We start from the raw sequence: 17,112 nt of genomic DNA, 5'->3' as shown, positions 1-17,112 counted from the left end.
AAAGCTGCACTGGGCTGACCTTAAAAAAATGTACGGACATCTCCAAGGAACAGTACCAGATAGTGAGGTCCACTTCCGATACAAGATATTATCATAGTGTTCCTGATTTATTTGTGATCCATTACCGCACGTCACCACTGTAAGACGATCGGATCACAACATGGTACGTCGTATGAATTGCACCGCCATCAGCCGATACATACCGTATAGTCTGCATATGGTTATACCAAGGTAGTAAAATTAATAAATTACCGAGTTTAGATTTGGAATTATTACCGGCTATTTGGTGCATTCAAATTTTTTCAATAAGCCACATAGCACATACAATCGGTATTACGATGCAATGTGCTATGAAATAAAAATTTTGCTACATTAAGAGAACTTAATTATTGATTTTTATGCCTGGATTTGATGTTTTCAGAATCTCCGATCTTTGCGTTTCTCCCAAAAGCGGCCATTCATGGCTTCCCGATAAACATTCCCGGTTACAATTCTACCCTTTCAAAATGGCCGCCGTCCGCACATTTCACTACTTTTCTCAGTCTTGTATGCTGCTGATTATTCTGTTTTACCAAATTAAATTGTTTTCAAATATCTGGTGATCCATAACCAAATTGCTAAGAGTTGCCTTAATTTAATATAGCGAATTTTGTTTTTGTGCGCTTTGCTTTACTTTGTGCAGCTTTCTAAGTAAATTATATATTCATTTTATTCCATGCAGTGCATTGTACGGATATGTCGTGCAGAATAGCTTCTTCGACTTTAACATGTTGTTACAGCATATTTTGTCTTTTAAATAGTTTTAAAAAATTGTAAGGCGAGTTATGGTTGGGGTATGCTTTAAATACTACCAATTTACAGCCATTTCATGTACATGTTATACTGTAAATCAAGCAGCAGTTAAGTTAAATTTTGTATTATCCTTCTTTCTCAAAATTTTGTCATTGCTGCTCATGCACTGAGCCGAAGAAAATGCGGCAAAGATACACATGTACATCGTTTGCAAAAACGGTATTAACGACAAAATACATATCTTTTGTACAAACATTGCACTGATTCCAGTAGGTAAGAACGACTTGCGCCAGATATGCGTCGTCATGACTTGTGTGCTTCCCACATTTCCCGTTTGCAAACGTGCTGTAGATATATTAGTTAGGCTCAAAATTCAGTTATGAAGATATCAGCGAAGGAAATCTGTGACACACGCTTAAAAAATCGAACTTTGAACCTTAACAAACGTCAAATAACTGCGCGGCAATGATGCATCACATATCTGCATCGAGCGGGCAATTTTGGGAGCGCAAAACCGTGCGACATTTTGCTTTATGGTGTGCTTTCATTCCAGTCTGTAACTTTACTTTGCAGTTTGCACTTTACCTATTGATGTATTGCCTACCGAATTCAGTGCTTCAAATTAATAAAAAAATTAAAAAAGTTCCTGTAATTAACGATTAATTTAAAACAGTTAATTAACGCTACAGTTGCAAGTTAATAAACGTCAGGCGGTCAGCGAATTAATCAATACTCGATACAGTGTACACCCTTTATCCGCAAAATTTTAAATTCTAATGAACCCGTTATTAATCAATTGATTTTAATTAGACATTTTAGCACGTCGTGGTAACTTATAAGTTATGTTAGAGACTTATGCGCCCTACGCGCACTTTCTGGTTTACGCTACCAGAATGTGTTTGGATGAGCAATTAACACTAATTATACAGTAATGTTATTAATTAGTTATTACGATTGTGCACGTAGCAATGTCGACGATACCCGATAGGCGTTAGAGTACTTATTAATGGATAATTACTGAGGTGTACGATTACGGAATATCGCAGTGAAATGTAAGCATTAAAATGTGTGCACATGAGTCTGCATGAAAAATATCCGAATTGGCGACTTTGACGCTCGAATATTCTACTCTCGAGTAGCTTTTTCTAGAGCAACATTTACGAATATTTGGGGCGTGGATACAAACGTGCAAAAGACACCTCATCGCAATATGGACCAGTTATGAGCGCTTATCTTATCTCGTGCGTTACTCAGCTTTTGCAGAATTCTCACAATGCCAGGATTTACTAAATTTCCGGTCTATTTTGAACCGGACTATTGTACCGCTTGTGACTTGTTCTCAGTTTTGATTGTTTGAAAATCTGTCCCATCCTTTTGTAATTTTCAAGTGATAATTATTATCAGTTAGTAGTTAACACTTCCATATCGAAGTTTAAGCATCATGGTTTTCGAGAGAAAGACGAATGAGGCGTCTTATACTCTTATACTTTGCGTTTGTTGCTTTAATTGTCGTAGCGGCAGTCTCGCACATTGTTGATAAAACACATTGGTTTTTTTGGCTTTTTGATTTTATCATTCATGGATCGAAAATTTTGAATTATATTCTTTCGGATGCCAAATATGATCTTTGTTTTTTATTTCAACTACTGAGGACTGCATTTCCATGACATAAATCTCCCTGTATATCTTTATGTGCGCGGTAACATTCGACTTTGTTGGCTGCCATGCGGAAATCAACGAAGCGCTAGAATGGCTGAACCCGCTGAGAACAGCGAATCAAACCCATTCTGGGAACCTGATGCTGCGCAGCAACCCGCCAGTAATCCGTTCGACGAGGAGACCTCGGCGCTGGAAGAGAGCATAGACAGTCTACTGGTGTCATCGGGCAATCGCACCCCGGTTCCCCTTGATTCGCGTCATTCCAATCTTCCTGAGGGTGAGGAAAAGGCAATAAGCTGGGAACAAGTGGCTAACCATTTGCTTAAGAAGAACTTCCACTTAACGGCGCTGGAACTGCATACGGAGCTCCACGAAAGGGGAATACAGCTGCCTAGGTAAATGTGCGTAGGGAGAATGCACCCACATTTTGCTGATCTAGATCCTACGATTGAGCGGCTGCTTAATTCCTAATTTTTTAAAGTTTTGTGAAGTAAGACGTGTTGTAGTTTATAAGTTTTCATGTGGGTATTGCATGTGCATATTGCGTTTTCCGCTGATGTTTTTAAAATTTTTGGAGATTTTCTTTGTTTTCTAATATTTTTTTGTAATTATAATAAATACAGAAAAATATTAGAAAAGTTAAACAAATTAATTTATTCGGTGTTTCTGTTTTATGTTTGGTTCTTCGCAAGCGTAAAAGTGAACGATATACCATATGCCCAATTAATTTATTAAATCAGTGCATATTTTAATTAAAATCCCATTAAAAATAATATTTTTTGTGGAATGGAATTTGTTGAGTTTATATCGTCGGGGTGATTTTTTTTGGTTGCTTGGTTTTTTAGGTTACGGGATTTCTTCAGTAATCCTGGTAATTTCGAATATGTCCGAGAATCCACCGGGGATGCGGACACTGCTGGCGCTCCTCTCAATCGCGCCTCCAGTTCCCAGACGCTGGATTCTTTGGATTTCCATCGCGATTCATCGGAAGACGATATCTACGGCCGTGTCGATGAACGAGTTGCGGTTCTCGAATTCGAGCTGCGCAAAGCCAAAGATATTATACAAAGCCTTCGTGAACATCTGACTAATTTGACCGGCTCGCCGGAACCCTCTGCCAATCCCTCACCGTCCACCCCGAAAGCTGGCGGGACGCTGGCAGTTAACGGGGAAAGCGCAGCGCCCATTCAGCCGCTAGAGAAACGGGCATTAAATTTCCTGGTGAATGAATACCTTTTGGCCAATGAATACAAACTGACGAGTATAACATTTACGGATGAATGCCAGAATTTGGATTTTGATGACTGGGATGATGTGGGACTAAATATTCCCAAGCCCCCTGGGATTGTCTCCTTATACCGGAAATTCCGATGCGGTGGGTTATCACCCATAGTAACGGAAGGTGTGCGCGGTGAGTCACTAATTTTGTGTAGAATTGAATGAAGTCTGGTGTTGTCGCCACTTGTCGGCAAGCCACACTTCCCTACGATTGTCTTTGCAAATTGCAGTTGTGCGAAACAATGGCCCGACACTTTTACAAGCACGTGAGGGTGTTAGTCAGTAGTTACTTGTTATGAAGCAAATTTTAAATTTTGTATTTCCTCATACTCTGTGTGGCTCAACTGCATGGTTTTATTGATTCATCGGGGTTTGAAGAAGGGTGGAATCTCAGACAGTTCCCAAGTTTTAAATGTTCCATTGTTTACTTTTTGATAATGCTTTTGTTTTTGCTGTTATAACTGCGGTTTGTCCTATCTGCTTATCATGTAAATTTACAAGAAAATTTGAGAATATAATAGTGGTTGTGGTATGCAAGTGTTTGTGGTGCCTTAGACAGTACCTTTGCACCTCTGTCACGACATTGTTTGTGCTTCTTGTAATCGTTAATGCAAATAGAGGTGGCGGCGATTGACTGAATGGGACAAAAATATGCGAATTGTTTATTGTTATAGAATTCCCGTACTTGTTATCTTTTAGTTCAGGCACGTGCGGCATTTGCTGTTTTGTAATTTGTGGTCACATGTTTTGAAAGCAATTATCGCTTTGAGTGTAAGTAGCGATTGTCTCAGGCCTTTCACAGCGGTTAAATCATAAATAAAAAGTAAAAGGGGTAAAATGGCTTTTACAAAATATGATATCATTTTGGTTAACACTGTGTCAGTGTGATTAATTTCTTTGATAGTTTGTGATATTATGTATGATAATATTATGTAGGGGGAATATTAGGTGAGTTGCTTGTAATGAAAAGATCATAGTGAAGAACGGGTGTTGAGGGCTAAAAATACCTTACTCTTCTGATTGCTGATAAGTTTACTATTCTGATATTTCTCTTTACGAGTACCGGTATCAAAGGGCCAATACAAAAAATTAAAGCGATATAAAAATATAGCCTAATCAGGATTGGCCGTCGATGTATTTTGCTCAGTAAAAAAACAATGTTCAAACAAATTGAAAGTATACGTTTTATTTCTTATTGGTAAAGTCTTGTTAATGAAATATATCTTTGTTTTAGTGCCACAAGCCACGACTGAATCATGTTGTCAGACAGATATTGGGACTGCCGAACCTGTTATCACTGATAATGCTCTTCCTGTGGAACAACTAAAAGTGCTACAGGATGAAAACGAAAGGTTGACCGAAGAGCTCCGCACGATAACAATCAAATGTGATGTTTTTGAAAATGAACTTCATGCCGCGCGTACTCATCGTGTCGTCGTGGAAAACCATGTTCAACCTTCCCCACCGGCAATTAACTATGGCGGAGGCGATGGAGGAGTGCAATTTAGCGCGACCACACCCCATCCCGTTGCGTTGTCCCCTCGATTAACTCGATTCACCGCAGAATTGCGACGCATTCTCTTCCCACCTTTGACCACATGTGATCCGGAAAATCAGCAGATTTTATCGGCAATTTCGCGCATTTCAACGGATCAGACCCAGGCCGTTTCCGTGTTGGCGGAGACATTGCCGCAGATCATTCCCAATGTGTTGCTGGCTAAACGACAGGAAGTGATTCCGCTGCTCCTGGTGACGATCTTGTTGCACGAAGACCATGGAATGCGGGATAAATTGTTGCATCAGCTGTTCAATTTACTGAAGAAACCGGAAGACCAACAGCGGAGGATGATTTTGAATGGGTGTGAGAGGTTTGCTGCGTTGGCGCCCGCGGAAAGACTGGAAGGGGAATTGTTGCCACAGTGCTGGACTCAGGTGGCTGACTATTGTTTAAATTGTCCCAAAAAATACTCGGCTTAATATACAAAGTAATACCTAGATTCTGCTACATTAAAAACTTTATTCGTGTAAGTTTTATTCTGAAGGATATTATTCTGCAGTAATTGAGCATTTTTTAAATTGATATACTGTACTGATTGGTTAAGTAATGTTTTGATCCCGGTAGCGACTAAAAGTAAGAATATTTGTGAACACTTAGCTTGGAAAATCGATTTAATTGGGTCTACATGTATTGTGAGTGGAAAACTGTATGTAAATTAAATTGTTGTAGGAAGTCGTGTTTTAACATTCTGTGTGCTTTGGAGATACTTCAAAGAAATTTTTCCTCTCACGCTTCTGAATCGTGGAATTTCTTCGTTTATGAATTTTGTAATGTTAATGATTTGCTCATTATGTGAGATCTAAATACGCAGGTGAGTAGTACGTACGGTCGCCTTAATGTTTGAATTTTCTTTGTTCGGAAATGACCATACTTGTGTGTATTGTTTCAGATTTCCCACAAGTATGCTGAACGACGCATGTTGGTCGCGGAATCATGCGCAATACTGGCCAGCTACGTGTCTCCGGAAATATGCGGTTCATTGATCATATCAATGTTGAAACAGATGGTGAGCCCGACACTTATTCAACTATTGTACATTATTATGTAATTAGAACAGCAGTACGTATTATTATGACCGAAACATTCCTTACTTATCTTTAACGCGGCCAGTTCGTTTTGCAAATTTTCGGCTCCTCCAGGTATCCGAAGATAAGAATCCGGACGTACGAGAGAAAGTGGTCCAAAGTCTGGCGGTTGTTTCTTTGCATATCACCGACAGTGATAAATTTCATCAGGTACGATGACGTACCGATAGCAGCGGAAGTGACCTTATTTACCGTTTTCGTAATCTTTGTTAGTCTGCATTTTTTTAAGTTTGTTGTATTTGTTGTAAATTTTGTTTAAGGGCTTGCTTTCCTTGCAATCCCCCTCAAAAGATACTTTTATTTGCTTTACTTATATGATTAATTTTTTCATAACAAAGTACTTATTTTTTGTTTCAGCTGTTGGAATTGTTGCACATCTGTATGAAAGATTCATCGGAATTAGTTGTAAAGACCACGTTATCGCTGTATCTACCATCGTTGGCCATTTGGACGCAGACCAATCTGAATCTCGGTGCTAGGCTCATCGAGCCGTACTTCGTTAAATCCTTGAGCTCAGATGATGCGACTGTTTTCACAACGGCTGTTACCGTGCTGAGGAAGCTGATACCGAACATTTACGCTGACGTCGTCAATACGGGTCCATGGCGGTCTGCTGAGTCAGATTTTATGGTTGATGATGCGTTTACCTCAGCGATTCAAGCTCGGTATGGATATTTTGCTTATTCATGCTCAGTATTATTACTATAATTATTTATTACGCATTTTACAATTAATTTTATAACGTACATTAGATAAATTGTATATTAATATTCATCGAAAGACGAAGCGCATGCCGTGTGGTTATTTGTTAATGAAGTAGCTCTACTTGTCTTTAAATTTTCGTGTTTTTTATTCTAGCTTGCCCCGTAGTCGCCCTGACGATATGCTGGAGTCCTTACAGGTCCTGATTGGCGAGGATTACGTTTTACAGTGCGCAAAATTCCATTCCTATATCGATCGAGAATGGTTCCACGAATGGCCGCAATATAAATGGATCATTGAAATATTTGTGCCTAGGTAACTTTCCGCTTTACGGCTTCCGTTTTTTTCGGAACGAAGTTTACCGGTACACTTAACCTTTTTGCTTGCAGTCTTTGTAAATGTGCCGCATCACTGCATATATCAAACCAGGACTCTGTTACCGCTCTGTTGGGCCTTTTTAAGCATCTTATCCTGTATTTTGGTGATAATTTTGCAACAAGTTGCCTTTCAAAATGCATGAAGGGAACGATACAAGAACTTGGATCTAGTAAGTCTTTAAAGCTGACCAGTCAAATTCAAGGCTTTCTTAATATCGTGCACGATTACAAATAACTGTATTAAGCAATACACACAAACTTTTCTGCTACTGGAATCAGTACCATGAACAGTGCTACCGTTACGAATCCTTTCGCTTGAGAACGCATTTGATATTTTATTGATATCCAGTTTATTCCCGTGTGTCCGTAAATAATACCTATGGTTGTCGTTAGGTTTCCTGTATCACGCCGTTTTCGTATGTTTTTCCTGTGCCGTGGTGGCCCTCTGTGATCCCAAGCAGCTTCAAGAATTCCTTTCATCCGCCCTCGTTTCGATAAGTGACCAAGCTCTGCCCCTGGACGGGATGCAGCTCATATTCCGCGATCTCGCCGACCGTTTTCCTGATGATCTGACCCAGGTGTGCTGGACGGGCATCGTCCACCATTCAGTCCCGGTTCGTCTCAACGCGGCCCGCCTCATGCGCACGTTGACCGAATTATTCCGGAAATCCCATTCCCTCTTGGAGCCTCTTATTCCCCCGTTGATTACCTTGGCGTCGGACCATGAATCCCGGATCAGACTGGAAATCATACCGTCCTTGGCCAATGTACTGAAGGAGCACGTCCAGGAAGAGAAGCTGTTAACGGTGTTCCAAGGTTTTCTGGATGATCGGGAACATTTGGATATTGTTGACAATACCGTGCGCGAGCTGGCCAAATCGGCGATTTATTTGGATAAGAGGTTTCATCAAGAATTTTTGCTGCCGAGATTGGCGGTATTGGTGGCTCAAAATCCACGGCTTCAGGTAGGAAAATGCATAGTTGGGGTGTAAATATCACTAAATATGCACAAATACAGATAGGTGCGTAACCGTGCGTTCATCCAAGGAAATATAAATTCTTCCATTTATATTTCATGTGCCTGATATTAAGGGCTAACGAAATCTTAACTCACACTTCCCAGTCAATATAGTTGAATTAGATTAACAAATTAGATTAATTTTTTTATTTGATTTGATCGAATCGAATAAAACAACATTTTGAACATTGTCGATGAGCATTACCTCGCTCTACTGTTGAAGAGATATTTCGCTTCAGAAACTGTCGAGTACGAATCTCGCTAGTTTGTAACAGAACTCTCTTTCAAATTTGATACCACGCATTGTCTTGTAATGAACGGGTCTCAGTTGACCGATTTTGACAGTGTCTATTTTTGGCAGGTGTATCGAAAAGATATGGCGATTTGTTTACTGGACGCGTATGTTTCCCTTTCCTGTGCCAGTTTCGGGGAAGAATCGTGGTTAGTGGCACCAGTCCTGCAGTCAGTGCGGTCTCTTCTTCAAGAACTTAAAGAACTGAATATGGTGGAATATGTAGATATTGCTCAGGAACTGAGCGATAAACTGGCCCGAACCAGTTATCATCAAACTTCTCCGCCTTCTCTGCCAAATCCCGATGAAATCAAAGCCAAAGTCATGAACAAAATTAAGGATTCTGGGTTAACTACAATGTTTAAGAAAAAATGAAGGTGTTTTCCTAATTTATCTCAGCTTTTCATTTTTTGTTGGGCAGCCGTTTTTGTTTGTCCTGCTTGCAGCCGTTTTGATTTTGGTCCAATTTTTATTTAAGAAGTCGTTTCCCGCTGTGATCTGTAGAATCCAGTTTTATCGTAGCGTTTTATGGTACCGTTATGACCATGTACAGACGAGTGTCTCCGCTGTCTACAAGAATTTAAAGCACTTTTTTGTTGTTTATGAAAGCGCCGCTGAGTTTTTGAGTCAAATACGAGTAAAACGATATGTTGAGAGCATTCCGTTCAGCGTGACAGGCAGAAACTCTAAACTATTAACCTCTGTTCGTTCATTCATCATTTCTTGCTAATAAATTATCAAACGATTTAGAAAAATACAAATTACAAAAAATCACATTATTAGTGCCGCACTGTCGGGTACAAATCATGAAAATGGCGGTAACAAACGCCCAACAAAGGAATCATAAAAATCGGAACAAATAAAAAACTTGTCGCATCGCAAACGGACATTTAGGAGCACGTTTTGCCTTCCATCAAATAACTAACATCACTTCCGGTTGGAATGTCCTTAACCTGGTCCTTCCCAATAAACAATCGTCCACCATTCGGCCCTTGTACCAATGCCTTGCTTCCTTCCACCAACAGCCATGATCCTTCCTTCAGACCCTGCAAAAAACATAAGTACTTCCATAATGATTACACAGATCGAACAGCAACAAGACTGACAATAGTACTTAACATAATACAGTACCGACAACCAATGCGGTAAAACTTCGTGGCAAATATCTTGCGCTTAGGCTTGAATTTATGTTTTGTGATCAGTTCGCACTGCACAATCTATCGCATTTCTGCTATTTTCTTACTATACCAATTTTTTTCAATCCAAGCCAGAACTGGAAGTCATTAAATAATTTCCATCGCTTACCAAAACCGGGTGGGAAGTGTCCAAATCGACATACTCAAAAATGCGTTCATCCCTAGTTTCCTGCAATACAATTCAATCTAGCTAATAAAACACACAACCCCACTGCTTTATGAAGCGTTTGTGTGCAGCTCATTCGTACACCCATGTGTGTTGTGTTGGGATCAGGTTCGATGTAATGCGGATTGATGTTAAAAGGAACAAGCGTCAAAGCCTCCAGCGATGGTGGATGGACGATCGGCATATCGTTGGTGGTGTTGATGGAGACCGTGGCCACGTTCGTGCCAGCCGAAGAACCCATGTATGGAATTCCTTCCTGAAATCAAATAAAAAATCATAAAATTCCGCAAAGCGTAATTCCGCAAAAGAAAATTACGTAATTTAAGGTAAAATAACCTGTCCAAAAACACATAAAAAGAAGGCCAAAAAATCTGAAGTCTAACCAAAAATTAAATTACTTACAACTTACTACAAGCAGCTGTAAGCACAACTGAACTATCATCTCATCCATGACTCGAGAATTCGGCTTACCTCGAGAATTCGTTTTCTGATGGGCTGAATCAAATTCAAGTCGTACAAGCTCTTCAGCAAGCGAAATGTGTTGCCACCACCTGCATCACAATTACACTGTGATTTTGTTGAGTACTTGCAGAATTTTCCGTGTACCGATAAATATCGCGGAGGCCTTCTTGACGGCTTCGACGGGCGAGGCCGCTTCGTGGATCCCGAAGACATTGTACGGCAGTCCGATATCGGCGAAGCGTTTGCGCGTCTTCTCCAGATAGTCGTTATGGTCTTTCAGGGCGTAAGGGATAAACAAGATCTCCTTCACTCCACTATAACGGCAAACGAGTGTTGATGTGGCATTGGCAAAATAACGTAGATACGAAAACAAATCGGTACCTCCCACCACCACATTCACCATCAGACAGACGCACAAACCTGCCGAAGAAGCGCGTGATATCCTCTTTGGCATACTCAAACGGAGCACACCCGTGCAAGCACGAGCTGGATAACAGAAGCAAACGACGAACACATTTTTCTTGCGACATTTTTTGGCCACTCGGATGTCAACTGTCTTCGGGATCTCCTGATATTCTTCGATTTGCACACTCGAAAAAAAAAATTGTTCGATGTTTTATCGGTTTTTACTTTTAGCCAATTCTGCCTGTTATAGGTGGGCAAACTGTCAGCTGTCTAATGCTCATTTCGCTATCGTAACCGCTTCCACAGGCGGATGGGCCTTCGACAATATGGGACACCGGAAGTCGGGAGACTCCGAGTCGGGAGTCGGGACTTCCTGTCCGTATGTACGATGGTCAGCAGCCACTATCCTTGAATCCTTGCATTTTATTCCAAAATACCAATCCAAAATTTGAAAACGCCATTTTATGTAATACTCGCAAATCCACATTAATGACAACAACAATAGAACAAACCTTTTTTTAGAAGAAATCTGCCACATCGTGGCCGATCTGCCAGTTTTTTTGTTTTTGCATCTTCTATCGTTAAGATCGAATTCAGTCTTTCTCACTTATGGTTAGTACTGCTTATGTTTATATAAGTACTCTTTTAGGCCCTACTTAATTTAAAATTTCGGATCAATTGCGCGCACTTTGTAGCATTTCATGTACTGTGAATGCAATGAAAAAAAATTAACAACTGGTTGCCGCTTTTATCATTATCCGTACGACACAATCATAGCTTTAGTGCATTTTGACAGGCATCTTATTAGGCGGGAATGATTTCGTGCTGCGCGCGACGCTTAATTGTCCGTCGTCAACAGGAAAATCTTTGCCGCGTTCCTTGACATGTCCTTGTGAGGCTGAATGCTTTCTCCGCACTGTCGCCTGGTGTAATCTTTGGGGAAATAGCAGGCGTATGGTCTTGAACGCCCGATACCGTGCATCCCGTGTCAAGCCCGGAAGTGTCAATTTTTTCTCATTGTTCATCGCCGGCAGTAGCGTCCAGTAATCGAAATAGCGTAATGGTTTTCCCATAATGCCCAGCCTATGTCCCAGATTATTATTAACGACGGCAGCCGTTCACGACGAATTGACAAAGACTAGTTCGTGTTATTTAGAGCATTTTATATGTTACAGGTGAAGTAAATTAATATTCGTCATCGCACATATACTTCTACGTATGGATACCTAATATTATACGAAATCATTTAAAAGTCTTATAAAATAAGTCATACGTCTTGTGATACGGTGTTAGCCAGCGCAGTGGCAGCCGCGGGGTATCGTGGCGTAATGGGCGCATTTTGGCTAATAAGGACTGATCAGCTAGTTCCGGCACGGTGTGCAGGAGACTGTCCCGCACATCCTGATTGTCTTGTCCCAGTATCAATTCAATTAACGGTGTGTTCTGACTGAAATAGCGTTCCTTTTATTAGTCAGTTTATTGATATCCGCCGTAACATAATGTGCTTATGCAATCCGAACACTTACTATACAGTCGTATACAAACTACTACAAGTCTATACAAAGTAATACGTGTTCCCGATTTTCATAGCACTCTTAAAATTCAGGATTTGGAAATAACTCTTGTGGAATTCTTGTGGAAAAATTGTACAATCATTATGCAATGAATTGTTTTGAATTATGATAACATTATTTTGACGATATTTCCACATCTCATTTCCATTTTTTAATTTGTTTAATTCAAGACCCTGCAATTTTCTTATTTTGCAGTTGGACCCTACCACTTGCCGGATTTGCCGCGCTATGGGTTTTTTGGCAGCATTATAATTTTGTGCGGTATATGGTGAACTGCCGCATCAATTAATCGCTGGTGTACCCGTCATAAAAAATTACCGCTGTTCAACAGCAACGCGATGCTTTCCGCAGACGTAATCTGTCTTGTCCGGCACGGACGCCATTCTGACATAAAACGGCATCTTCTTCTTGAGTGTCCAAATTTTTGGCTTATCCACAATCTTGACGTTCCAGTTAATGATTTCCGGCTTAGCCAGCGGATCAGTGAACCGGGCTCGTTCTGACATGGGCGACAAACGGGGTTTCAGCTTGTCGGCCAGCTGTTTCTGTGCTTTCTCATGCCGCGAATGCTCAAACACACGTAGTGCCCGCTCCGCATAGGTCTCGTACTCGACACACTCAATACGCCGTTCAAGAGAGTCAGTGTTGAAGGCTTCGCGCCGGAAAAGTCTACATCAAAATTTATTTATCGTAATTGCACTTGACAAATGCGTTTCGGGTTCCCAGATTTCCTGGCTGTGGATTATATAATATAATAAACTCTGGGCTGAAACTGCGGTTGTTTTGCATAGTGCATATTTAGTATTTGTATGTACCTTCCAAATTCGGTTCGGATAAGCCGGTTGGAACGCTGAAGGAAGGCCACACATACCGCCACACAGCTTACATTGAGCAAGCTCTACAAAATCGCAAAATAACAACAATTATCCTGGTGGATTAATCATTTAAAGTCTAAGTAGAAGCATAAATGAATTAATTTAAATATATTGCTGATATTTTTCTTCCTCGCATCAGTGCATTTCCAGACGTACGGACCTCAAAAAAGAATCTCTCGGGAACAACCGAAAAGTATTTGCACCTGCAACATTCAGTTTCGTTGTCATCAGTTCCAAGCTTAAAATTAGTAAAATAAAAGATGTTGCAACCATATCTCTCTCAAATCTACCGAATGCTTCCTGCTGCCTTGTCCGTATCCATTAATTTATACAGCAAGGTCACGTATTTTTTAGCCAGCTCCATAAGCGCATTTTGCACTTCAAAACGAAATGTTTTTCTGCGGCGTTCTCGCTTTTTAGAAAGAGGTATTTCTAACTGCCCTGGCATTCTGTAAAAAAAACACTGGATCAGAAATTCTGGTTACAGTACTATACGCTGATTATATACGATATGCCATTGAATTCTAGTGCGATTTCGCAAAACAAAGTGTTCTGGTGACCTTTGGAGGCGTCCATTTTTTATTCCCAACCGAAAATATTTTTCGGTTATTCCCAGCAGGTAGAAGTGCATGTAGTGAATTAGCGATATCAGGAATTCATCATATATTTCGTGCCTAAAGCGAAAAGTGAACAGCTTTATGACGGAAACGTTATACAGATTTAACTACTGATTAATACGGTATTTAATCATAAAAGCGGCGCTAAAGCACTGATTAAATATCTGCAATATTTTGTCGTGCGGTGCGCGTTTTTCCGGTAGAAGTATTGTAATTTAAAGCCTTACTGCATAAGCGATCGTACACCTCGGGCACAGAAAAATGTATCGTAATATCGGGTGACATTATCCGGAATTCTATCCTGAAGAGAGTATTTATTCAAATGAATCGCTCCACCTGTTCATGCATATGTAAAACATTCACATACAATATTCAATAAGGTGTATGAGTAATTAGGTATGGTAGCTATTATTCTAGTTAAACTGGATAAGGCTTTGAATTCATGAGGTATTGTATCGTGTACGCCCTACATCGTATTCGTAAACATTATTTACGCGTATTACTATTTATTACGAGTATTACTACGTTTATTTACGAGTATTACTTACTGGTAATTATCTGCATTTTGTATTCTGAAGCACCGATATTCACGGAATAATTATGTTTCAGCAAACGTACGTTTGATATCCCGTAGCTGCACTTGTCGATCTTCGCCGAGGATGACCTCTTCGTTGTCGTCTTTAGGATCGACTAACCTGGCGAATCCTTCAACAACTTTGTCGTTAGCCTCACGACTAAAAATAAAAAACAAGTAGGAGCATTCCCAGAAACACGAACGTATATAATGATATCTGATTACTGCGGCATTTTAATTCTCCTTCCGTTTTTGTAACAAAAATTATGCAAATGCTTACTTTCGCTTGTAGTGCAGTTTGCCGGTAATCTTCAACGTGCTGTCGTGCCGTGTTAATTTGAAAGTTTCATTGCGAGCATCTGCATATTCCTTGTGTGTTCTGGAGAAAAGGGATCAATGAAAACAGTTAAAGTATTTTTTGACCGTGCTGACAAAACGTTTATCAAGGATTTAGCAACGTTAATTTAGCGACTATCTGCAGAATAACTTAAGTGATTCAAGCGTTCTGAATATATAGCATATATATTTTCCAAACAAAGTCCGCACGTAATTAAATTTGCATTTCTGCGTACGGTACAAAAAGCAGGCCCAGTTTTTTGTCCCATTTCCAAATACCGTTTTCCGGTTTGACGACACCAATGTTCTGCTTTAGCATCGATCTTAGTCGGCCATAACTGGATTTTTCTTGAAAATTTCTCTGCAATAACGAAGGAATAAATAATTATGCAGAGAAAATTAAGAAGCACAGTACGGCAATGCAAAATTTAAAATTATTTTACGAGTCTTTTGCATTACTGGACATTGTACCTGGGTTTCCGCTTCTTCGTCGTCTTCTTTACGGAGTATCCTGTCGCTGTTATCAAAAACGTCTTTGAATACATCGCTGGGATTAGAGTATAAAAATGGATTGCGGCCGGTTAATAATGCTGCCACTTCCGGTGAGCCGGTTTTTGAGGCTTTAGTCATGTGTTCTGTGATTAATTAGGCAAAAGCGAGCTGATCGGGTGATGAATTAGGCATATCAAACAGCTCATAGCTTTCTGCACCAAGACCTCTTGAAGAAACGACCAACACATTTTCTAAAAGTTTGTACGAGTGTCTAATACGGCACACATAAAAAGCGGTCATCAAAAATGATTTTTCTTAGTAATGTTCGTGTTGGCTTAGGCTACTTTGCAAATTTCACAATGCCAGTAGTTACGATTATGGGTATTTTGGTTTCATTTTAGTAGCTGTATTATGATGAAGTTGCATTAAAACTTGCTGTCTGTTAAGTTTTGTTTGTCCTCGGTACTTTGGAGGTCGTTGCTAAGTTGTAATACAACTTTATACTTATCTTGCTCACTAATAGTAAGTATACTTCCACTACTTCGATGTTTATATTTTTGATTTATTTTTAGTTTTTAATAGCAGCATTTACAGTTTAGCAACTGTTTACAGTTGGTAATAAATGCATGAATCGCAACACAGCCAAGACGCAAGCGATTCCTGAAAGCGTTATTATAATGTACGGAAGTTTAGTTGTGCGTTTTAATAACTTACAGAGTCTGTATGTTCACGGAAATCGTTCGAACAAGCAGAATGTGTCAGCGCATATAGGCGCTAATTTAACAAAGCCTTCTTTTTACCGTGACGTAACTTTGCTTTTGCTTGTGACTTCTTAAGCTTATCAGCGGAAATAAATGATGCATGTTGCGATCAGGCACATTTAAACGAAGCATTCTGTCAGCCTCGATCTACTTGGTGGATGATCACTCTGATTGCCCGAGCAATTCCGACTCATCATTCACACACAAGAGAGGCCTAAACTGAAATGAAACTTTAGAGCGCAAGGAGAAAAAATATCAAGATTTACCAGCCGGTATAAACTCCCTGTCCTTGATCCCACAGTTCATATATACGAACCGGGTTAGATCGGTCGGCAGTTTGACAGGGCGGAAATTGATAGCGTGAAAATGGTCTGATCCGAAATCCCATCAAGAAACGACTAAAAAATTAATGATGTTTTTAGGCGTGTGTATGCACACTTTCTTGTTTACAACAGTATGTGCCCATGCACTGTGTGGTATACGGATCTACTACGCATACAGCGAAGCTATATTTAAGGTCAATTTCATTAATTTGTTTGCGGTGGCATCAACCGACTGCGGCCATCCGTGCACGACATTTCCAAAAATGTTCGTGGGCATCAGTCAACGCCAGAAAACACACACAGTCTTTGGGACTGTAAGAAAGCTTTGACTAAATCCTCTAATAACAGCTCAGTAGGTGCAAATGATTCCACGGACCTGCATAAAATATACGAACGAAATTGCATAATTTACATCACGCGACTGTGATTCGATAGGGACGACGAACTGCGGACATCTCCAGGCAGTCGTCTAAACACTCGATCATTTCATTTACGGTTCTCATCAAGTATACGCTTGAGTGTAACAACAGTTTACTTCATTGAACACGTTTTCCGGGCCATTTTTCGCCC

At 40.1% G+C, this 17,112-nt stretch overlaps 3 protein-coding genes across 4 annotated transcripts; 1 reads left to right on the top strand and 2 right to left on the bottom strand.

Annotated features, from left to right (window-relative positions):
• The first annotated feature begins 1,876 nt into the window (after positions 1–1,876).
• Positions 1,877–9,415, top strand: LOC129587075 (RAB11-binding protein RELCH homolog). The gene is made up of 10 exons (XM_055480657.1): positions 1,877–2,846; positions 3,297–3,862; positions 4,964–5,661; positions 6,177–6,293; positions 6,427–6,522; positions 6,730–7,037; positions 7,231–7,389; positions 7,464–7,621; positions 7,845–8,416; positions 8,831–9,415. Exons 1-10 carry the CDS (start codon positions 2,542–2,544, stop codon positions 9,134–9,136), a joined length of 3,285 nt encoding a protein of 1,094 aa, XP_055336632.1. The 5' UTR covers positions 1,877–2,541; the 3' UTR covers positions 9,137–9,415.
• Positions 9,416–9,455: 40 nt separating this feature from the next.
• On the bottom strand, positions 9,456–11,233 carry LOC129587076 (alpha-aspartyl dipeptidase-like). The gene is made up of 6 exons (XM_055480658.1): positions 11,006–11,233; positions 10,730–10,899; positions 10,595–10,674; positions 10,206–10,379; positions 10,067–10,126; positions 9,456–9,807 (listed from the first exon to the last, which is right to left on the bottom strand). The coding sequence occupies exons 1-6, from the start codon at positions 11,113–11,115 to the stop codon at positions 9,652–9,654; spliced, it is 750 nt and encodes a 249-aa protein (XP_055336633.1). The 5' UTR covers positions 11,116–11,233; the 3' UTR covers positions 9,456–9,651.
• A 442-nt stretch (positions 11,234–11,675) lies between these two features.
• Positions 11,676–15,879, bottom strand: LOC129587091 (uncharacterized). 2 transcript variants are annotated; one of them, XM_055480678.1, is made up of 12 exons: positions 15,438–15,879; positions 15,203–15,327; positions 14,911–15,009; positions 14,675–14,790; positions 14,284–14,392; positions 14,000–14,113; positions 13,730–13,888; positions 13,600–13,642; positions 13,380–13,462; positions 12,883–13,233; positions 12,264–12,437; positions 11,676–12,073 (listed from the first exon to the last, which is right to left on the bottom strand). In XM_055480678.1, exons 1-12 carry the CDS (start codon positions 15,594–15,596, stop codon positions 11,770–11,772), a joined length of 1,836 nt encoding a protein of 611 aa, XP_055336653.1. In that variant the 5' UTR covers positions 15,597–15,879; the 3' UTR covers positions 11,676–11,769. The 2 variants fall into 2 exon arrangements, with proteins under 2 accessions (XP_055336653.1, XP_055336654.1); XM_055480679.1 differs by lacking the exon at positions 15,438–15,879 and having other exon boundaries at positions 15,246–15,324.
• Between the last annotated feature and the right edge of the window lie 1,233 nt (positions 15,880–17,112).

Source organism: Paramacrobiotus metropolitanus, unplaced genomic scaffold (assembly GCF_019649055.1).
Source record: "Paramacrobiotus metropolitanus isolate TYO unplaced genomic scaffold, Prichtersi_v1.0 Parri_scaffold0000023, whole genome shotgun sequence".
In the NCBI taxonomy this organism is placed as follows: Eukaryota; Metazoa; Tardigrada; class Eutardigrada; order Parachela; family Macrobiotidae; genus Paramacrobiotus; species Paramacrobiotus metropolitanus.
Note: the sequence above shows the minus strand (reverse complement) of the source record. Positions and strands in the feature narration are given on the sequence as shown.